Here is a 23,876-nt window from a genome sequence, read left to right on the forward strand (position 1 = left end):
CCTCTCTCACAGCCTGGAACTTCATGATGACGGGGAGGGGGGACAGGTCAATCAGGTGTAGACGATGGAGAAACTCTGTAGTGAGCTCCTCGACCTGCTCCCCCCACTCTCCAGCGATGTTAAACCTGTGGCCAAGGTATGGGTAGGTCTCATTACGGGAATACACCTTGATGGGTTGGCCCATTACAAGAAAGGAGGGGGGCTTGTCGTTCTTGGCCTTATACCAGCGGTTTCCTCCACTGCGGCGCTCATGGAGTACGGCGCACTTGGCTTGCTTCACCTCCAGCCCTGACCACTGGAGGAACTCATCAGTGCGTGCCAGCATGTTAATGATGACATCTTCCTGTCGTGATGACACCTGCACGTCGTCCGCGTATCCCTGAACAGGATTTGGGGATCGGACATGCAGAGGAGCGCACTGGTAAATCCACTTCATCCACTGGTTGAGTGCTAGGATGAAGTTCACGGCACTCCAGGGACAGCCAGTTTTTATTCCCACCTTCAGTGCAATCGGCTCTGTGAGCTGCTGCCCACAGATAACTTGGATAAATGAACCTTGGTATACACTGGATACAATATTCACAAAAGGCTGAGGCAGGTGTATTTCCTCTAATGTTTTTAACATCACCTCATGGGAGAGTGTACCAAATGCGTCTCTAAAGTCCAAAAACACTGTGTAGAATTTGGATGATTCATGTTTGAAATCGTCTATTCCGGTTTTTAAGCAAAACACATGTTCGTTCATTCCCTGTCTGTTGATATACGCTTTCTGATGGGGGGAGAGAATCCCTGTGTCCACCAGCCAGGGTAAGATGCGGGTGAGTAGGCACTTCATAAAAACTTTATATATAGTGGGCAATAGTGAAATGTCACGCCAAGTGGAAGGATCATCTGGGATATTTTCCTTTTTTGGTATTCTATGGATGAGGGCCCCTTTCCATGAATCAGGCACCTTCTCATTGATCAGGCAGGCATTGAAGATATGTGTGAGTGTCTGTGTTGACGTGGGCCTGGTAGCTCTCAACGTCTCATAGATGACCCCATCAGATCCGCTAGCCTTGTTATTGGGAAGAGAAGTCAGAACTGCATCCACTTCTTCTGTTGTAAAATCATGGGTGTCTGGGAAATAGCCTGGCTCTATTTTGTCAATGGAATTGCACCAAGGGGGCGTGGCCAGGGGAGTGACAGCGCTTGGTGCAGTTTGACATTTGGCTTTATAGTAGTTATACACATTGGTTGTATCACTAACAGTGGGGGGGGTTTCGGGAAAACAGCTATTATTCAAAATGATATTGATTGCCTTTGACTTGCGATGTTGCCAGAGGAATGCCAGCTTGGTCATGGAAACTTTTCTTTTCTGCCGATATGTCTCTGTCCCAGAGGCGCGCAACGCTGGTTGTATTCTCTCACGGATGAAGCAGAGCTGCGTTTCTATCCAGTGTGTCAGAGAGTCAGGTGTTAGGTCCACTGGGAAATCGGCAGAGAGAGGGAATTTCTTCAGGATTCTAGCGACATACTTTAGAAGCTGGAATCCGTACGGACGCGCGTTTCCTTGCGTCGCGGAGAATATTCCATTCTTAAAAAAAACGCTGATCAGGATAGACACCAGTCTGCCCCACTTCTCTGCGCCTCCGGGAGTAACAGCAAAGTTCGATCTTACCTGGAGCAGTTTTGTGTCCAGTGTCCCCCTGTACGCTCTTTCATGTCTCTGGAAAGTAATCCACTCGCAATCTGTCATTGGTCGCACGTATTGCTCGAAGTCCACACAAACATCTCCAGCCGGTGTTGGGCTCGGGTCGCAGACGTTCAGATGTTGTTTGTAGACTCGCCCGCTGTTCAGGGCTTGTTTAAAGGCCAATCTTAGTGTGGTAACGAGGCACATGCTTATCAAAAGCATCCAGTGCATCTTATGTCCCGACTGCAATAACGGTGGCAGTTACAACGGGTGTATGTGAGCTTAGATGTTAAAAATCATCCACACACACACACACACACACACACACACACACACACACACACACACACACACACACACACACACACACACACACATAACAACATAACACACTTGATTCTAGGATAATATTTCATGAATGTCATAGGCTACCTGTAAGAAAAAAGCTGCAAGAAAAGGGTAAATGTCTGGCATCAATGGTTTACAAATACTTACTCAAATTACAGTAAAATCAAATACATTTACAGATTACAACCTTTATTTAATAGTTAATATTTTGATAAAAGGTCATTTACTGTATTTTTATGGCAATTAAACTTAAAGTAGAAATACCAGTGTATGCTGGTAATATCTTGAGGCAGGCTGGTTGAAGGGAATTGTACTGGTGAGACAGTGACAGAGCACAAATAAGAGAGAAGAAGAGACATTGAAAGAGAATGAGAGACAGAGAGTGAGAGAGAGATAGGGAGAGAGAGAGAGTGTGTCTGAGAAAGTGAGAGTGAGAGAGAGAGTGAGAAAGAGTGTGTGTGTGTGTGTGTGTGTGTGTGTGTGTGTGTGTGTGTGTGTGTGTGTGTGTGTGTGTGTGTGTGTGTGTGTGTGTGTGTGTGTGAGAGTGAGTGAGAGAGAGCATTTTGAATTTTAACGACACTTTATTTATAAATCATTCCAGCATTACAACAAAAAGTATTACACAGTCAACTGTATAACACTAGTCTTTCTTTCAATAACACCTACAAACAATTTGACAATCAATTTTTAAAAGCACAACAACAACAACAAAACAACAAAAGAAAACACCACCAACAACAACAAAAGAAATCAACCACAACAAAGAAAAAACTCAAATCAGCTCAATTGCCAACACCAACTCATCTTCCATTACAGAGCACAACACTCCTTTATGTGCCCATATATCAGTGAACTGATCTAGGTTGTTCAATGCTCTATAATAATTAAAATCTATGCTCAGTCTGGCTTTGATCATTTTTCTGAACAGACATACAGCATCATGATCCAAGATCTGTCCTATCTTATTCCTCCTGCTGAGATACACAGCCATCTTTGCTCTCCCTAAAATGAAATTAAAAAGGTGACACTTGCTTTTTTCCTTTCTACAGTATTTAAAACCTAAAATGTACCTCTCTTTCGAGAACACCTCTTCACCGAACTGAAAAAGTCTCTCTAGTAACCCTAGCAGAGGCAGTCCAGAAAACAGTGGAAAACTGTTTCCCTTTGCGCACAAAAAGGACAGTCATGTGAGATGTTAGGGTTCAATATGGAAATAAAAGAATTGACAGCCACTATGCCATGTAAAACCCTCCACTGCAGATCGCCAATTATTTTGAATAATGGTGGTTTGTACAGTGCTCGCCACTCTGGTTTCACCTCATCACTGAGACCAAGGTGCGCTCTCCAGGGAGTGTCACCTCTCCCGTTGAGCTTCTCCTTGTGGAGAACCTTGACTAACAGTCTGTACAAACATTTTCCATCAACCTCATCAAAAAACACACCAGAAACATCTCCCATTGCTAAAAGAGGCCCTGTGCAATTTTTTTAATCAGGCTGCAGCTTAAACGTAGGAAACATATCCTCATCACTAGGACGAAGAGACCCGTTTTAAAACTCTGTCAACATGCAACGTTCTGTCTCACTGAGCCCCTGCTTCCATGATGGATTTCACCTCCAAGCGTAAAGCAAGAGCAGCAGCATTGTCCATATTCGCTCCTGTCACTTCCACAACATGGCCCAGTGTGGTGATCTTTGACCTGCAGAGCTGCCCGGAAAGTGTCAGACCTGGCCCACCAGCTACGTCCAAACGTGCTCCCAGCACAACTGGCTCCTTCAAAAGCCAGAACAGTGATTTTGAGTAATCCAGCGGTCCTTTATCGATCAAACTCCATGTTTTAAAAAGTACACAGTAAAAAACAGGCAGAACATTTAACCGAGCACCGCTAAAATCCATCAAAAACAGAGAATTCGACAGTCCCAGTCCTCCAAGCTGTTGCAGTATGGCACAAGCCACCGGCCTCCACACCAAGTATTTTGGTCCATAAAAAAGTCTCTGAATGAACTGGAGTCGAAAAGTTGCACCCCTACTGCACAGATGCACAAGACCCTGCCCACCCTCCTCCTTGGGCAAGTACAAAACACTCTGGGGCACCCAGTGCAGCTTGTCCCAGAAAAAATCTAGAAAACAAGCTTGAAGTTTAGGGAGAAGGTCTATTGGGGGATCAACACACATCAGACGGTGCCACAGTTTAGAAGACACTAGGTTATTGATTACCAGAACAAGGCCCCTATACGACATGTTTGGTACAATCCACTTCCATTTCTTTAAACGGCCTTGAGCTATTTCCAGTACGTTTTCCCAGTTTTTCCTTTTAAAAGTATCATCCCCTAAAAACTCTCCCAGATATTTGAAACCTCCCTTTTTCCAATGCAGGCCCCCTGGTAAAGTGAGTCTGCTGCACAACGTACCCACCATGAGTGCTTCGCTCTTCCCCCAATTGACCTTAGCCGATGAAATCAAAGCAAAACGTCCCACATTTTCAACTAACACATTGATGTGCTCTTGTTTATTTATAAAAATAACCAAGTCATCTGCATATGCTGAAAGCTTAAAAGGTGCAATGCAACCAGGGACACTTACCCCCGAGATGCCTGCCCTGAGCCTGTGTAGCAGGGGTTCAAATGCCAGGGAATACAGCATTCCCGACAAAGAACACCCCTGCCTAATACCCCTCTGGATTTTAAAAGGAGCACTCAAACAACCATTAATCTTAAGCACACTCTCAATGTTACTGTACAAGGCCTTGATCTTGGCTATGAGACCTGGGCTGAAACCAAAGGCCTCTAGAGTTTTCCACAAGTACTGGTGTTCAACCCTTTTCCTGATCTATGGAAATAAGACCAGTTTCCAAACCCAATGCACTAGAGATGTCCAAAAAATCCCGAATCAGAAACACATTGTCACTGACCAACCTGTCAGGCACACAATAGGTCTGGTCACGATGGATCACCTGCCCCATTACCTCTCTCAGCCTTGTAGCTAGCACCTTGGAGAGGAGCTTGTATTCTGTACACAAAAGTGAGACAGGTCTCCAGTTCCTGATCTCCATTAAGTCTCCCTTCTTTGGCAACAGTGTGAGTACTGCCCTCCTGCAGCTCAGCGGCAGCTGCCCTCCAATAAGACTGTCTCCGAGCACCATCAGGAGATCTTCCCCCAACACTGCCCACATGGTCTTATAGAACTCTACAGGTAATCCGTCTATACCTGGAGCTTTCCCATTTTCCATGCTCTGCAGGGCAGTATGGAGCTCATCAAGAGACACATCCGCCTCCAACTCTGCACTGGACTCTTTCTCTACCTTTGGTAGGCCTTCATAGAAACCATGAGATTCCTCCTGCTCCTCTCCAAGTTCAGACTGGAAAAGGCTACTATAAAAACCCACAGCATGCCTCCTGATGTCAGTGGACTCAGACAGTATCTGACCTGTGTCTGAGCGCATGCTGTGGATGAGCCTCTTCTGCCCATTCTTGCACTCCAGACCGAAAAAAAAAACGGGAAGATCTCTGAGATGTTTCTGAAACGTGACCTCACCAGAGCACCCTGTGCTGAAATACCTAACAGGTCAGCCAGAGCAGACTTTTTAGCTTTGAGAGCTCCAATATGGCCTCGATCTCCTGTGGATTCTGCTAGCTCTTGAAGCTCATTCACATCAATCTCCAGAGCCTTCATAGATCTGGCGATATCCCTAGTAACATTTAGAGTGTACTGTTGGCAGAACTGCTTAATTTTGCACTTCCCCACATCCCACCACAGCTGTAGTGAGACAAAACTGGCCTTTGTCTGCTTATGAACCTTCCATAAGAAGGTAAAAGCGTCCACAAAATTTTGATCAGTTAAAAGAGACGTATTAAAATGCCAGTAAGCACTTTGTGGCTTTACACACTTGATAAAAACAGAGCAGTACACAAGAGAATGGTCAGTAAAACCAACAGGGGTTATATAACAATTGTTAAAAACACTAAAATGGTGTTTAAAACAATAAAACCGATCAAGTCTGGCCAATGATAATAAATTATCTCTAGTGTGAACCCATGTGTATTGCCTCTGCTTTTGATGCAATCGTCTCCACACATCACTCAGCTCATACGTCTCAATCACCATAGAGAGACGACTACGAGATGCAGAGTGAGGCTCTTGATGATTCCTATCTAAAACAGGGTTAACAGTACAGTTAAAATCCCCTCCCAGAAATAAAAACTCTTCATTATCACAACCCTTAATAACATCGGCCAAATAATCTAAAAAACACATTCTTTCCAAACCAACATTTGGGGCATAAACAACAATAAATACCATTTTCACCTTCTCATATAATACTCTTACTTTTAAAAGACGTCCCTTTACAACCTCCTCAATCTCACATGACTGTGGCAAAAATTGTCTGGAAAATAAAATCCCCACTACACCACTAGTACTGGTGTTATGGCTTAAAACAATTTCTCCATTCCATTCTCTTTTCCAAGCCACTGTATTATCCTCAGTGCTGTGCGTCTCTTGGACAAGCATCACATCAATATTTTTTAAATCCATTAGTTGATAAAGAGATGCCCTCTTTGCATCATCTCTTGCACCATTTAAATTTAGGGTACCTACTTTAAATTGTGCCATGAGAAAATATCCAAACTGCAGGACATAAAATAATAAAAGGAGACCAGATAACTTAAACATCATTGGAGATTTTTGATCTTGATCTTTGAACATGTTTCTTTAAACGATAAATCTCCTGATGAGAGAAACCTTCTTCAATCTTGTCATTGCGTCTTATTAGGCACTTAGCGGACTCAACAAATAGCTTTACGTCAGGAAAAAAAACTTTCCACCTTAACTGCCCTTGAGCCTTTAGTATCCTGTAGAAAACTTTTTATTCTATTTAAAGAATAACCATCCCTCCTGTCAGCCTGAGACTGAGTGGGAGGCAGAGACTCCGCCTCATCACTGAAGTCAGAGTCTCCACTGTCACTGTCTACCTGCTGCTCAGGTTGGCACTCTTTTTTTGATCTAGAGTCAGATTGACTGACCTCAGTTTTCCTTTTTTGGGAAATGTTGGTAACATCAGCATCAAGTTCCATTTCCTCCTCATTTATGCTACACTCTACTTCTCCAGCAGCTGATCCAGTGCATTTGCCCAGTCTGATTCTTTCTTCACCTCCGACCCCTGTCTTCTGACCTCTCACTTCTTCACCCTCCTCGACCACAGTGACCTCCTCAACAGCCTTTGCTCTTCCCTTTTTCTCCACTTTTTTTCAATTAGAATTCACATTTAATCCTGCCTCCGCTACCAAACCTCTTTCTTCCTGCACCTGCTCACCCTGTTCTGCCCCCTCTACCAGGTCTACCCCCTCCTTCTGCTCACCCTGTTCTGCCCCCTCTACCAGGTCCACCCCCTCCTGCACCTGCTCACCCTGTCCTGTCTTCTCCACCAGCCCCCCCCCCTCCCCCTGCACATTCTCACCTTGTCCTGTCTTCTCCACCAGGCCCCCCCCCCCCCCCTCCCCCTGCACATTCTCACCTTGTCCTGTCTTCTCCACCAGGCCTCTCCTCTCCTCCTGCACCTGCTTACCCTGTTCTACTCCCTCCACCAGGCCTCTCCCCCCCCTGCACCTTCTCACCTTGTCCTGTCTTCTCCACCAGACCTTCTCCTGTTCCTTTCCTCCCAGAGGTTCTCTCTTGACCCTTGTTGGTGCTCGAGCCACTTGGACCTGCCCTGGGTGATGGCGGTGTTTGATCAGACGACCCAGGCCTCTTAGTAGGACAGGACCTAATCATATGACCTTCCATCCCACATCCAAAGCATTTCATCGTGTCTGAAGTTATATAAATAGTATAATCAAAGTCATCCACTCTAAAATTCATGGATAAATTCAGATCACTTTTTTCATTTTTCAAAATCATGAAAACCTGTCTTCTGAAAGATAACACATGCTTTAACAGAGGGGATCTACAACCCAGAGAAATCATTTTCACTGGGGAAACTATCTGTCCGTGTCTAGCCAGTTCTATTTCATTATGGCTTTCGCTCAGCATCATCTGCACTGTACTTCACTTCGTGCACGAGCACTGAATAAAAAATTCCACCATGTACCTTTACATCCCAACATTCGTCTGGCCACACCCCCATCCGCTTACCTTCATAAGCAGGTGTGTGGTCACCTACTCGCCTCCTTCTTCCCTTTCACCACAAGGAAGTGCCTTCGGTAGATCCCACACTTGACGAGGTTGTTAGCTGAAGAAAGTTGAGACGTGTTTACATTGTTGCTTGTTTTTTTCTTCTCTCATATATTTCGATAGAAAAAAACGAAGTCATAATGTCTACTTCGGGGAGTCGCACTCGCAACGCTACTCTTCACCAGTGGTTCTCCATTTCCGCCTCCGTCGTGCGTCTTGGAGCGGGGCTGATACCTCTCTCGTGGTCGGCAGCCACGCCCGGTAGGCGTCCGATGGGTAGTTTGCCTCTCCAAGGAGCTGGTGCACCGGGGCCGTCGCCTGTGCGATGGCCTGGTTCCGGCTCTGGTTCCTCTGTTTCCGGGGAATCGTCCGCTGTTGGGCGGCCGGTTTCCTTGGTTGCGGGGGATTTGAAACGCAAACTTTTTGCGTCAGCTCGCTCCCGTCGCAAGATGGTGGCTTGCAGGCGCGTTTTGGTGAGTTGCTGGAGCCAGGTGAGGATGCGTCGGTCTCTACATGCCCGATGGAGACAGAGGACTACATGATAGAGGCGGGCGGGTTCTTATTTGAAGGCCCGGTGGAGACATGTCTCCCGCCTGTCCAGGTAACACTGGAGGGGGGTGAGATGTCTCCTTGGGGCGCCTCGTTCGAAGACGTTGGGGTAGAACCTCTGACTCGTCGGCGGGATGCCCTGCTATCAGCCACATCGGAGTGTGGCTCCTTGACCAGTAGTAGCCTGCTGTATGTGAGGGATGCGGGCTCGGAGGAGGAAAGTCTGCAGGGGGAACTGCATGCTTTGTTTCCCGAGCTCATGGCGGTGGCGGCAGTCGCAAACGGCGTGCCGCTGCCGCAGCCACTGCCTGTTCCTGTCCCTGATGTTCTCATAGGTCATCTATGGCAACGTCGCCCAGTGAGAGGGGTGGACGTTGTCTACCCATTTTTCCCCTCAATGGCAGCCTATGTCCGTCAGGGCCAGGTGGTCTCCCACATCATAGGCCTTACCCCTGCCTACGTGCAAGTCACGCGGGTGGCGGGTTTGGTCGACGGTATGAAGGAGGGCGTGCCACGGCTTGATAGGCCGATGGCGGCGCTCCTTTGTCCGGAGGTGGTGTGGGAGCCGTTACGGAAGCCGGTTCCCCGAGGGAAATCAGCGAGGCGGTTGGCATATTGGAGCGACCAGTCATTTATCACCGGAACACAATCTCTAGCTGCCGCATCGCGCAGCTGGCGAGATTCATGTCCGGGATATTGACGGGTGGCACAGAGCTGACTGATGTACAACATGACCAGCTCGCCCAGTCGGCAGGAGCCATCCTGCATCTGACTCAGCCGCAGGCTATAGCCGCTGGGAAAGTGCGCGCCCTGGCAACTCTGGTCCAGCACCACCTTTGGCTGGAGCAGGCACGTGTGCCGGAGAAGAAGAGAGTTCCACTTCTGACGGCACCCCTCTCCGATGCTGGACTATTCGGGACGGCCCTGCAATTGATGACCTCGACTTGCAGAGAGCGATCCGTGCTCCAGCCTCATTTCCCCCCTCCCGATGTCGCCGGTGGAGTCAGACGGCCGCCACGTCGTCGAGCATCTTCCGCCGTGGCCGCCGCTTCCACCACCGCCACTGCTGGACCTTTGGCGAAGAAAGGCCAGGAGGAGAGAGGGCGCTTCCGCTACGACAGCCGGCCCATCTACGCCCAGAGGCGACGGTAGGGATCGTCGAGACCAGCCGCCGATCGTTTACCGTCCCTCCGGTGCTCCACGAGGTGGCAAATCCCGAGCGGCTCGTGGCAGGCGTCGCTAGGACCCATTGACTTTTTCCCCCTGTGGTCCCCCTTCTGTTTTTCCCTTCCCGGCCCCGCTATGATTTTGTTCAAAAATAAAGAGTCCCCTCTAAAGGGGGACTGTATTTTTTGTTAACAAACTGTGTGTTTATTCACCAAACATATGATGGGGTTGCAACGTGTGAATCTTTGCTAGTATGGGTTGATAGGAGGGTTACATTCATGTTAGAGCTTAAGCAAGGCCTGCAGCCTACACTCGGTTGAAAAAGGGTTTTTTCTGCCTCGGCCTGAATCTCCACATAAAGGTAGAGGCTAGTTGTGTGCTCTGTTGCTTACACAGTGATATTGAGCTACAACACTGTTGTGTTGGGTTTGCAGTAATGCTCGTATGAAAACGTACCACGGCTCTGCCGTTCTCTCTCTCTCTATCAATGTTTTTTCTGTGTTACAACATGGATGCGGGTGTAGGATTCACACACACACGCGACTTGGTCTTGTTATAAACCCTGTTCACAGATTATCTGTGGTTAGCGTGCATTGTATTAGCTTGCGCTATTCATTAGCATTGCTACTAAAGGTATCATATGGCTAGTTGTTGTTATATGCAAGGGTTGGGCTTGTGAGGGGGTACCGGATAAACCCCTCCTTCCCTCTTCTGATTGGTCAGGGGGTTTATTCCTCTCTTATTAGTTCAGTCAGGGCCAAGCTGTTAGACGGCTTGGCAGGGAGGGGGGGGGGGGGAGGGTTTCCCAGACTCTGCACCTATCACAGGCATTGAGTCTTGGGTTTCCCCTGTCATAGCACACGTCACTACGCACGTTGCTATTGGACGATGGCTTCCGTGAGTTAGACCCGTATGTAAGGTCTGTTATTGTCAAAGTGTCGGGATAGAGCGTAGGAATTAAGGTTCCACTACGCTCGATATACGCGTAACTTGAGTCGGTTGGTCACATAACTCAAGGTTACTCTGGTTCTTTCAATCTATGGCTCACGTGGGAAGTCTCTCTGGGGAGTTCCGTCTATCCTCTGTGGTAGGGATGACGGGATATAAAAATGTAAACAGTTTTTATCCTCGGCTGCGTCAAGTGGGATTCATGTCAGTCGGTGTTTCTTTCTTTTTTAATAAAAGAGTGTGGAGTATATGAAGCACCACACCCTTCTTGTCGTTCTACCAGGCGCCTTGAGGGATCAATGTGGGGTCTGGTTAGACTGTTCATTGATGTGTTTTGTGTCCCGACGCATGCATAGTGCTGGCTCGGGGTGTTTCTGATAAGAATCATACGGGTGGCTAGTACGCCTTGGTTGCTTGTTATTAAAACAGCATTTTTATAAAGCAACTGGGATGGGGTTTTTTTCCTCTTCCGAGAGCCTGTTACTAGGTCTTGACGGATTCTCATTCATATCTGGGGGATGTTAACGGAATAGATCAGAACATAGGTAGAGGGGTCTCACGCCCTGGGGGTGGGCCACCGTGCACGGTTCAAACCGGACCGTCTGGGTGGCGCCCTCTTTTCATGTTTTAGATCAACACGCATATCTGCCCCTTCTCCTGGAGTAGGCATGTCGGCGTGGTTAGGGCACGGGACTGGTTCTGGTCACGCTGGTCCAGGTCAGTTAACCCGTTGTCCGCCGGGGATGCAGATCTGCTGTTCTGGTACCCTGAGGGACTTGGGTTTTTTTCAGGGGGGAAAATGCCGGGTCGGCCCGGGTGTCACAGGGTTAGGCGTTATGGAGACCCTTTGTTGGGTACTCTTTTGTACCTGGCACTATTGTAAGGGGCTGGTTCTCCTTCTTTCGCTCCTCTCTCACGCATGGCGAAGAGGGGGCTGTTGGGGTGGTCTTCTGGACTCCCTCTGGTAATCCTGTGTGCTTCCCGGCTTCCGAAGTAAAGTTTTGTTGATACCGTAGGCCTGGGATAACCCTTTTTTGGAAACTGAAACACTTGTACTGCGGTATGGCTGGTGTATACCCGCAGGTGTGTTTTGGAGTTTTTCCTTGAGGGGTTATAGGAACAACCACCATCTGTACCGAGAGGGTAGTTGATTCCCTGGTATGTTGGAGCAGAGTCAACGTCTGCCAATCATGTCAGCCTTCTCTGCCTCGACCCCTCTGGGTGGGTTTTTTTTAATGGAGGCTTTGTCATGGTGATCAACAACGCCAGCATACGCCCCTTCCGCCGGGGGGGGGCTGTTTTTAGCTGACTCCTTTGGCGCCTGTCTCGTCCGCAGTGCTCCAGGCTCAGGTTACAGCCTGCTGCCTGGTTTCCCCGGTGCGCTGCTTGCTTCCGTTGGTTAACCTTTTTGAGTGCTTACGGCCATGCTGACTGCCTGTTCTGCAGGGTCAGTGTGCCAGGCAGTGTGCTATTGGGGGGAAAGGGCCCGCTCTTGGAGGGGCCTTATCCGAATACGCTGGCGATGTGGGGGGCGGTGTCATTAAGTGGTGGGGTCTTGATGCCTGGCGTCATTGACCTCTCCGGGCCCCCTTTTTCCAGGGGATCCAGTCCCTTCAGTGGGTCTGGGTCTTCCTTCGCGCTCCGCTGCTACGGCCTTGCCACAGGGTTGGGTTTTCTCTTGACCCCGTGATTTTGGGGGCAGTAACGAGGTTGTTCCTTCCGTTCGTTCCCTGGTGGCATGCGGGTTGTGTGTGTGTGTAGTCGTGGGGTCAAGCCACGGTCTGCTCACCCTGTGCGTTGAGTTGCTTGAGTTCCTCTTCGCACGGTCGGATCCGTCTCCCTCCCGTAAGCCTCCAATAGGGGGGGTATCCTCCATTAGGGAGGGTCGGGGGGCTCGGTCCTCCCCGGTCTGATGATTGTGGGGGGCCTCAGCGGGGTACATTTGTCGGGCTATGGCTCCCGCTCAGCCTCTCTTGTGCAGATGATGCTGAGCGAAAGCCATAATGAAATAGAACGTAAGGTTATGTATATAACCAAGTTCTATGAATTATGGCGACGCTCAGCATCAGACGCCGCTGCGGCCCTTGATCTCGCCTTGTAGTGAAAGTTTGGGAAGGAGGCGAGTAGGTGACCACACACCTGCTTATGAATGGGATGTGGTGTGGCCAGACGAATGTAAAGGTACATGGTGGAATTTTTTATTCAGTGCTCGTGCACGAAGTGAAGTACAGTGCAGATGATGCTGAGCGTCGCCATAATTCATAGAACTTGGTTATATACATAACCTTACGTTCCCTTTCCAGGACCTCATTTCTGATGAAAGGAGGAACATTGGAAATGATTATTCTTTGTGCAGGGCTTACTAGTGGAAACACGGGGGTTAAAGTGTCTTGAATTACCACTCCCTGCTCCACAACCAAATTAACTTTATCTACACAATCCAAAAAAATTACAACTGAATTATTCATCCGCAATGCAGATTTCACGCTGGCATGGCCCACAATAGCCCTGACTGCAAGACCGCACTCTTCTACGGTGCAATTCAGTCCCGGGGAGAGCTTTACAGCGTGTCTGCGCATCAGACGCTCCAAACTCATAGCTGCGGGCGGCATGCCTACCAGCAGAACTGGTGGCTGCTACTCGCTCCAAAACATACCAAACACTAAACGAACAACACTGACAAAAGACAAACAAAACGTACATATATAATAGACACACAGATAGAATATAGAAATAACTTTCAGAAAGTTTTAACTCACGCAAACCGCTCAGTCAAACCTGCCTCGCTCCAACACACTCGCTCCGAAACACACGCATGTGCACAGAGAGAGAGAGAGAGAGAGAGAGAGAGAGAGAGAGAGAGAGTGAGAAAGAGTGTGTGTGTGTGTGAGAGTGAGTGAGAGAGAGAGAGAGAGAGAGAGAGAGAGAGAGAGAGAGAGAGAGAGAGAGAGAGAGAGAGAGAGAGAGAGAGAGAGAGAGAGAGAGAGTGAGAGAGAGATAGAGAGAGAGAGAGAGAGAGAGAGAGAGAGAGAGAGAGAGAGAGAGAAATAGAGAGAAATAGAGAGAAATAGAGAGAAATAGAGAGAAATAGAGTGAGAGAGAGATCAAAAGAAAATAGATATGTCTTACTATGGACACCCCACCAGAGGGACAGCTGGTCTTTCCGACTTTTGAACAACTGACACAGTCTCCCTAGAGAGAGAGAGAGATAGAGAGAGAGAGAGAGAGAGAGAGAGAGAGAGAGAGAGAGAGAGAGAGAGAGAGAGAGAGAGAGAGAGAGAGAGAGAGAGAGAGAGAGTACAACAAACGTCAGGAGTAGAATATAAGGTTGTCCTCGGTCCCATCAAGAACAAGAACATGCTCTTTAACCCTTTCACTGCAACACAACAGCCGGTTAACCCTTTCACTGTGACAATACGGAGCTAATGATGCTAATGATGGAGCATCACCGTCGGTTATGTGATAGTAAAGGGTTAACCTTCTGTCGTGTGGCAGTGAAAGGGTTAATTGCGTAGTTAAATGCAAGTGGGGGCCATGACACGATGATGATAGTGAATGATGATGATGATGATGATGATGATGATGATGATGATGATAAATGTGATTTACACATTTTTTGAAAGGTAAACAGCAATTAACCATGATGGGAAATATCACCTAATAAAACAACAAAGAAATAAAAGAATTACTTAGATAATAAAGAATATGGCGGCTAAGTGGCGCAGTGGGCAAGGCGCTCGCCACTAACGCAGGAGATGCTGGGTTCGAGCCCAGCTCTCGGCGTTGCTACCAGCTTGGCTGGTCGTTCATACTAACACAATTGGCAGTGTTAGGGGTGGGAAAGCTGGTGGGTGGGGATTGGACGTTGTGGACAGCGACTCCTACAGGTCGGTTGGTGCGCCTGTGCAGCAGAATCAGGAAGCAACGGGGGCAGCGTGAGCCTCCCACGCGTTACTCCTCGCCACTGAGAGATCGCGCTGTTCAGGTGAAAAGATGCGATGGCTGCTTCCTTGTGTACCAGAGGGGACACGTGATGCAAGGCTTCGTCCTCACTGCAGCTGACCAGTGGGAGGCATAGTCAAGCAACGTTCGAGACAGGGGAGGGGAGAATTGAAGGGAGAAAAATAGAAAAATAGGGAGAAAAAGTGGATACAAAAAAAGATAATAAAGAATATATATTATTATTTAAGAAAAATTTAAATACATGTTTTAATAAAACATTTCTAAAATGAGAACAGTCAAAAAGACCACAGCAAAACATTTAAACGAAGGAGGCTGCCAAAAGATGATAAAATCAGAGTACCTCCTTCTTTCATTGACAGACTGTAATTGAGAGAACCTCCAAAGAGTGACCTCTGACATCACCAGTTGGTAGCGGAACAGAGTGTGCAGCATGGTGAAAATATCCATCACACTAGGGCAGCAACATTACAGCAAAATGGCATTGTGTTTAGTTATAAGGCCAGTGTAATAATCTTAATGTCAACATAGCCTACAATGCATTGCTCCTATTTACAAGTATAGTCCACCCAGCCAACACCAGATTATAGTCATATCCATCCAGCCAACACCAGATTATAGTCATATCCATCCAGACAACACCAGATTATAGTCATATCCATCCTGCCAACACCAGATTATAGTCATATCCATCCAGCCAACACCAGATTATAGTCATATCCATCCAGCCAACACCAGATTATAGTCATATCCATCCAGCCAATACCAGATTATAGTCATATCCATCCAGCCAACACCAGATTATAGTAATATCCATCCATCCAACACCAGATTATAGTCATATCCATCCAGCCAACACCAGATTATAGTCATATCCATCCAGCCAACACCAGATTATAGTCATATCCATCCAGCCAACACCAGATTATAGTCATATCCATCCAGCCAACACCAGATTATAGTCATATCCATCCAGCCAACACCAGATTATAGTCATATCCATCCAGCCAACACCAGATTATAGTCATATCCATCCAGTTCGTATTAATTAATGTTCAAATGTAGCCAAAAATTATGTGATTCTATTAGATTGTGGAAAAGTGTGAAAACAAGTCACAGAGATGTCCTGTTGCTGTCCTCCCCCATCCTGTCTCAACGGAGACAACGAAGAGACCAGAAAGACGGCCATGTTGCGGAGCTCACCTGGACTATCTTGGTCTCATTGATGTCACACCTGTGGGGCAGCACTGGCTCGATGGAGGACGGCATCAGAACGCCGTCCAGCGAGTAGAGATGCCCATTCTTCGCTTCCACGTCGGTCTCCAGTACCACCGCTCCGTTGACTAGGATCTGACCCTGTGTTGTGTGTTGCGATGTGTGATGTGTGATGTGTGTGTGTGTGTGTGTGTGTGTGTGTGTGTGTGTGCGTGCGTGTGTGTGTGTGTGTGTGTGTGTGTGTGTGTGTGTGTGTGTGTGTGTGTGTGTGTGTGTGTGTGTGTGTGTGTGTGTGTGTGTGTGTGTATGTGTGATGTGTGTGTGTGTGATGTGTGCGTGTGTGTGATGTGTGCGTGTTAGATTAGATTAGATTTGATTACATTTAAGATTCAAGATTCAAGAGTTGTATTTGTCACATACATACCAGGGCATATGTATAAATGTATTGTCATCATAGAGCACAAGTACAATACAGCAAAAAGTGCAAATGTAGCAGTAAAGTGCAACGGCAATATATAATGTACAGGTGATTAAACTGGGTATAAAATAGATGAATTACTACTACTGAGTGTAGTGCTGATCAGATCAGATGCATGTACAGAGTTGTGTATTAATATGTAGAGTTATACAGGTATATATCCTATGTGTGTGCGTGCGTGTGTGTGCGTGTGCGTGTGTGTGTGGTGTGTGTGTGTGTGTGCGTGTGGTATGTGAAAGACAGCAAGTCAAGCGTACTGTACTACTGTAGCTCTAGCTAGTTAGCCACCAACCAATGTAAAGTCAGTGGGGTCAAGCTCCCGTCCTTACAAGATGACTGAAGCTCACTGAAATCTACTTGGCGTGGAGCTTGACCCCATTGACCTTGCATTCGTTTGTGGCTAACTAGCCAGAGCTAGTGTGAGGAACAGCATGGATTATGCTGATGAAGGATTCTACCAATTGACAACATCACTGGTAAGTAGGAAATACGTCTAGGGTTCCAAAAAAAATAACTATTCTTCCTAGGAGGGTTAGGGTTCTCACTAGGAGGGTTAGGGTTCTCACTAGGAGGGTTAGGGTTCTCACTAGGAGGGTTAGGGTAATAATAATAATAATAATAATAATAATAATAATAATAATAATAATAATAATAATAATAATAATAATAATAATAATAACAATAATTCATTGTATTTGTATAGCGCTTCTCAATGACCCGAAGTCGCTGACAGTAGTTGGGAACAAAGTAGAAACAAAGAAACAAAAACAAAGAAACAAAAACAAAGAAACAAAAACAAAGAAACAAAAACAAAAGGAACATGAGACCATGGGGGCAACAGGGGAAAACAGCATGATAGCACAAAAAGACGGAGCGACAGGAGACAGACATCAATCGGGTTGGAGGGGGGGGGGGGGGGGGTTATGGGTGGGGGGGGGTTGAAGGCAAGGGAGAACAGGTGGGTTTTGAGGCGAGCTTTGAAGGTGGAGAGTGTAGGGGAGTCTCTGATGGACTGGGGGAGGGAGTTCCAAAGTCTGGGTGCAGTACGATTGAAGGCCCAATCTCTTTTTGAGTTTGGATGTCGGGACAGTGAGGGAGGCAGTGGAGGAGGACCGGAGGGAACGGGTGGGGCGGTAGGGAAGAAGGAGATCAGTCAGGTACGGGGGGGCCAGGCTGTGGAGGGCTTTGAAGGTGAGGAGTAGTGTTTTAAAGTTTATGCTGTGTTTGATCGGGAGCCAGTGAAGAGAGTGGAGGACAGGAGTGATGTGTTCACGGGACCGGGTGTTAGTGGGGAGGCGGGCGGCTGAGTTTTGGACCATCTGCAGTTTATGGAGGGAGCGGGAGGTGATGCCAGTAAGGAGGGAGTTACAGTAGTCCAGGTGGGAGGAGATGAAGGCGTGTATGAGGGATTCAGCAGCAGGGGGGAGTACTCACTAGGAGGGTTAGGGTTCTTACTAGGAAGGTTAGGGTTAGGGTTCTCACTAGGAAGGTTAGGGTACTTACTAGGAAGGTTAGGGTTCTCACTAGGAGGGTTAGGGTTAGGGTTCTTACTAGGAAGGTAGGGTTCTCACTAGGAGGGTTAGGGTACTTACTAGGAAGGTTAGGGTTCTCACTAGGAGGGTTATGGTTAGGGTTCTCACTAGGAAGGTTAGGGTTCTCACTAGGAAGGTTAGGGTTCTTACTAGAAGAGTTAGGGTTCTTACTAGGAGGGTTAGGGTTCTCACTAGGAAGGTTAGGGTACTTACTAGGAAGGTTAGGGTTAGGGTTCTCACTAGGAAGGTTAGGGTTCGGGTTCTCACTAGGAAGGTTAGGGTTCTCACTAGGAAGGTTAGGGTTCTCACTAGGAAGGTTAGGGTTCTTACTAGGAGGGTTAGGGTTCTTACTAGAAGGGTTAGGGTTCTCACTAGGAAGGTTAGGGTTCTCACTAGGAAGGTTAGGGTTCTTACTAGGAGGGTTAGGGTTCTTACTAGGAGGGTTAGGGTTCTTACTAGAAGGGTTAGGGTTCTCACTAGGAAGGTTAGGGTTCTCACTAGGAAGGTTAGGGTTCTCACTAGGAAGGTTAGGGTTCTCACTAGGAAGGTTAGGGTTCTTACTAGGAGGGTTAGGGTTCTTACTAGGAGGGTTAGGGTTCTTACTAGAAGGGTTAGGGTTCTCACTAGGAAGGTTAGGGTTCTCACTAGGAAGGTTAGGGTTCTTACTAGGAAGGTTAGGGTTCTCACTAGGAAGGTTAGGGTTCTTACTAGAAGAGTTAGGGTTCTCACTAGGAAGGTTAGGGTTCTTACTAGGCAGAGCTAGTTTTGCGGGTCTGTCTATGTAAAGTACTTACGTTTCCTGTCACATTGAACGTCAGAACCTGATTGGCCATGGTCACCACTCTGGGGTTCGACACAGCGTTATAGACCTCCAGCTTCAGAATCCAAGGAAAGAAGAAGGAAAATGACCATCGGAAGATACTGCCAAAGAGGGACGTGTTTGTTATCGTCAAACAAACAACTGACATGTCTAAAACCCCCGCACTCTTTTCTTGGTCCTCCAATCACGACTGAAAAGAGGGCGGAGCTCGAGATATAGGTACATTCTCCTAGTCAAACCCCTCCTCACCTTGGTGGACGGTACAATATGGTTTCTGAGAAACTCCACCAGCTTCCTGGAGCCCTGGAATATTAGACACAAACACATAAGATACTGTAGAGTTCTAACACCTGAGTCATCTAGAGCAGGGGTTCCCAAAGTGTGTGTGTGTGTGTGGGTGTGTGTGTGTGTGTGTGTGTGTGTGTGTGTGTGTGTGTGTGTGTGTGTGTGTGTGTGTGTGTGTGTGTGTGTGTGTGTGTGTGTGTGTGTGTGTGTGTGTGTGTGTGTTCAATGCTTCCTCACTTCATCGGAGCTGAGGTACTGCAGGTGCCCAAGCTTCATGGAGCTGAAGGAGGTGCTGATGGGGGCAAACACGGTGTAGGGGCCGGGCAGGTCCATCACTGACCCCAGGTCAGCTTTCTGCACCGGAGACACATCCCCAACTATTTAACCCTTTCACTACCACACTACAGAAGGTTAACTCTTTCACTACCACACTACAGAAGGTTAACCTTTCCCTACCACACTACAGAAGGTTAACCTTTCACTACCACCCTAGAGAAGGTTAACCCTTTCACTACCACACTACAAAATGTTAACCTTTCACTACCACACTACAGAAGGTTAACCTTTCACTACCACACTACAGAAGGTTAACCTTTCACTACCACACTACAAAATGTTAACCTTTCACTACCACACTACAGAAGGTTAACCTTTCACTACCACACTACAGACGGTTAACCGTCTGTAGTGTGGTAGTGAAAGGGTTAACCGTCTGTAGTGTGGTTGTGAAAAGGTTAACCCTTTGTCGTTGATCTTTTCTCACTCAGAAGTTGCAGTGGTTAATTTGATTAATTTTTAATTAATTAATTTAATTTCAGGCAAGAAACGGCAAAGTCTACAATGGAATCGACGTATAATGCCATAACTAAGCATTTCATGAATTACCCTAGACCGCTCTAAAACCATACTTATATTCACCACGGTATAACACGGGAACGTATGGATGAAAAAATGATCTCTTTTTTGCATCTTGACCGGAAGAAACTCAATGTCAAATGACTATAGTATTGTATCCATGGCTATAATATAGAATATAGATTTAACTAAACGAAAATGGCCACTTTTGGGGGCGCCTGTTAAGAGGTAAAGGATAGTAGTTTCTTACCTCTAGTAGAGATTTGAATTTATCAAACTTGCCATAGCTTGAGAGAATGTGCATCAGGTTCTCCTGTATAGGGATACACAGGACATAATGGAATGAATGAATGAATGAATGAATGAATGAATGAATGAATGAATGAATGAATGAATGAATGAATGAATGAATGAGATCAATTGTGGATAAAGAAAGGATCAAATCCATTTCATGAACCATTACATTTTATATTTATAAAACTGGTGACAATTTCAGTGTTCTTGAGACCGGGTATTGGTCAACATGTTCTCAAATGTGAATTTGGTTCAACTTAATTACAGACTAATAATCCCTGTCCAGTGAAAGACTGCATTGTTCAAAAAGAAAATCCCAATTACTACATAATTCACAATTCTCTGTCTCGAAGAAAACTTGGTCTCAACCACACTTTTCTTTGTCTCGTCTGGGATGGGTCTCTGTCTTGTCTGGGGTGGGTCTCTGTCTCGTCTCTGTCTTGTCTGGGTCTCGTCTGGGATGGGTCTCTGTCTCGTCTGGGGTGGGTCTCTGTCTCGTCTCGGTCTTGTCTGGGTCTCATCTGGGGTGGGTCTCTGTCTCGTCTCGGTCTTGTCTGGGTCTCGACTGGGATGGGTCTCTGTCTCGTCTGGGGTGGGTCTGGTCTCTGTCTCATCTGGGGTGGGTCTCTGTCTCGTCTGGGGTGGGTGTGGTCTCTGTCTCGTCTGGGGTGGGTCTCTGTCTCGTCTGGGATGGGTCTCTGTCTCGTCTCGGTCTTGTCTGGGTCTCGTCTGGGATGGGTCTCTGTCTCGTCTGGGGTGGGTCTCTGTCTCGTCTCGGTCTTGTCTGGGTCTCGTCTGGGATGGGTCTCTGTCTCGTCTGGGGTGGGTCTCTGTCTCGTCTGGGATGGGTCTCTGTCTCGTCTGGGGTGGGTCTCTGTCTCGTCTGGGGTGGGTCTGGTCTCTGTCTCATCTGGGGTGGGTCTCTGTCTCGTCTGGGGTGGGGTGGGTCTGGTCTCTGTCTCGTCTGGGATGGGTCTCTGTCTCGTCTCGGTCTTGTCTGGGTCTCGTCTGGGATGGGTCTCTGTCTCGTCTGGGGTGGGTCTCTGTCTCGTCTGGGATGGGTCTCTGTCTCGTCTGGGATGGGTCTCTGTCTCGTCTGGGGTGGGTCTCTGTCTCGTCTGGGGTGGGTCTGGTCTCTGTCTCATCTGGGGTGGGTCTCTGTCTCGTCTGGGGTGGGTCTGGTCTCTGTCTCATCTGGGGTGGGTCTCTGTCTCGTCTGGGGTGGGGTGGGTCTGGTCTCTGTCTCGTCTGGGGTGGGTCTCTGTCTCGTCTGGGATGGGTCTCTGTCTCGTCTGGGATGGGTCTCTGTCTCGTCTGGGGTGGGTCTCTGTCTCGTCTGGGGTGGGTCTCTGTCTCGTCTGGGATGGGTCTCTGTCTCGTCTGGGATGGGTCTCTGTCTCGTCTGGGGTGGGTCTCTGTCTCGTCTGGGGTGGGTCTCTGTCTCGTCTGGGATGGGTCTCGGTCTTGTCTGGGGTGGGTCTCTGTCTCGTCTCGGTCTTGTCTGGGTCTCGTCTGGGATGGGTCTCTGTCTCGTCTGGGATGGGTCTCTGTCTCGTCTGGGGTGGGTCTCTGTCTCGTCTGGGGTGGGTCTCTGTCTCGTCTGGGGTGGGTCTCTGTCTCGTCTGGGGTGGGTCTCTGTCTCGTCTGGGATGGGTCTCTGTCTCGTCTGGGGTGGGTCTCTGTCTCGTCTGGGATGGGTCTCTGGCTCGTCTCGGTCTTGTCTGGGTCTCGTCTGGGATGGGTCTCTGTCTCGTCTGGGGTGGGTCTGGTCTCTGTCTCATCTGGGATGAGTCTCTGTCTCATCTGGGGTGGGTCTCTGTCTCGTCTGGGATGGGTCTCTGTCTCGTCTGGGGTGGGTCTCTGTTTCGTCTGGGATGGGTCTCTGTCTCGTCTGGGTTGAGTCTCTGTCTCGTCTGGGGTGGGTCTCTGTCTCGTCTGGGATGGGTCTCTGTCTCGTCTGGGGTGGGTCTCTGTCTCGTCTGGGGTGGGTCTCTGTCTCGTCTGGGGTGGGTCTCTGTCTCGTCTGGGGTGGGTCTCTGTCTCGTCTGGGGTGGGTCTCTGTCTCGTCTGGGGTGGGTCTCTGTCTCGTCTGGGGTGGGTCTCTGTCTCGTCTGGGGTGGGTCTCTGTCTCGTCTGGGGTGGGTCTCTGACTCGTCTGGGATGGGTCTCTGACTCGTCTGGGGTGGGTCTCTGTCTCGTCTGGGGTGGGTCTCTGTCTCGTCTGGGGTGGGTCTCTGTCTCGTCTGGGGTGGGTCTCTGTCTCGTCTGGGGTGGGTCTCTGTCTCGTCTGGGGTGGGTCTCTGTCTCGTCTGGGGTGGGTCTCTGTCTCGTCTGGGGTGGGTCTCTGTCTTGTCTGGGCTGGGTCTCTGTCTCGTCTGGGGTGGGTCTCTGTCTGGGGTGGGTCTCTGTCTCGTCTGGGATGGGTCTCTGTCTCGTCTGGGATGGGTCTCTGTCTCGTCTGGGGTGGGTCTCTGTCTCGTCTGGGATGGGTCTCTGGCTCGGTCATGGTCTTGGTCTCGACTTGAGGTGGTTTCTTTGACCACAAACATAACCGTCACCTCCGTTTTGTCAAATAAAGACATTATGACGCCTCTGTACCTGCTTGTCACTGTCCACCGTGGGGGAGACACTGTCCATCAGCTTGGTGATGATGTGGATCACGCCGTTGGACGCAATTACATCCGACTGGATGATCGTCCCCTTCTTCCGGCTGCCATGGATACGGATCATGGGCTGGGACTCCTTGGAGGACAATACAAATTCGTTGTCGGATGAAAACCTTAATTATCTAAAGTTTGTCAATTGGAGTGTTGCTTACATTCATAGTTAAAGCCAGTAGAGGTTGAGTACTTTCTTGTGATCCATCACATTTATATATTAACTTTATACAACTATGAACACATGGTCTGTTATGGAGTTATATGGCTCTTTGTTGCAAGGGTTTAATTGAGGAATGAAACTGTCTTGTTATCCTGTTTCTGATTTGTCACATGCAAGGAGTCTTTCCTGTCCATAAAAAAAAAGCACTTGTGCCAGTGTTTTGGTTGCAATGCTATTAGAGGTCAATGGGGGATCGAATCATGCCTCATTCCCTCATGTACCTTCACCGGCTGACAAATGCTAATGTCTTGCCATTTTCAAAAGAAATTTACACAAATGAAATCATATAGGCAACTTTAAAAATAAATGTGGCCTATCCCTTTAATATTTTACCTTATTCCACATATGATGCCTCCTGGCTATTGTCAATACAGAATTCCAATCAATCAATCAATCAATCAAACAACCAATCAATCTATCTATCTCTCACACGTCAGGTTCTTCCAAGAGAGGTCTGGAGAAATGAACAGTATAATAAGTTACTAAACTCCAAACCACACATCAGATCCAAACAAAGTGCAATACCACGTGGGGCTCTTTTGACTAGAGGGCGCTGTTTGACGGTATTAGTATTACAGATTCTACCTCTAACTAATGTGTCCCCCCCCCCCCCCCCATATCTGGTTTTAGTCTTGGTGTTAGTTTGACTGCCATAACCTCTGTGCGGATCTGCGTTCTTGTGTCAACGGGCTAACATTTCAGAG

General features: G+C 48.0%; 1 protein-coding gene across 1 annotated transcript in view; it reads right to left on the reverse strand.

Annotated features, from left to right (window-relative positions):
- stab2 (stabilin 2) overlaps window positions 1-23,876 on the reverse strand; it is a 156,672-nt gene that overhangs the window by 103,235 nt on the left and 29,561 nt on the right. Inside the window, 7 exon segments of the mRNA XM_084330948.1 lie at window positions 13,983-14,045; window positions 16,017-16,169; window positions 18,833-18,913; window positions 19,108-19,161; window positions 19,381-19,497; window positions 20,249-20,311; window positions 22,891-23,034. Of these exon segments, the coding sequence (XP_084187074.1) occupies window positions 13,983-14,045; window positions 16,017-16,169; window positions 18,833-18,913; window positions 19,108-19,161; window positions 19,381-19,497; window positions 20,249-20,311; window positions 22,891-23,034 (675 nt within the window).

This window comes from Notolepis coatsorum (genome assembly GCF_963971535.1).
Source record: "Notolepis coatsorum genome assembly, chromosome: 15".
In the NCBI taxonomy this organism is placed as follows: Eukaryota; Metazoa; Chordata; class Actinopteri; order Aulopiformes; family Paralepididae; genus Notolepis; species Notolepis coatsorum.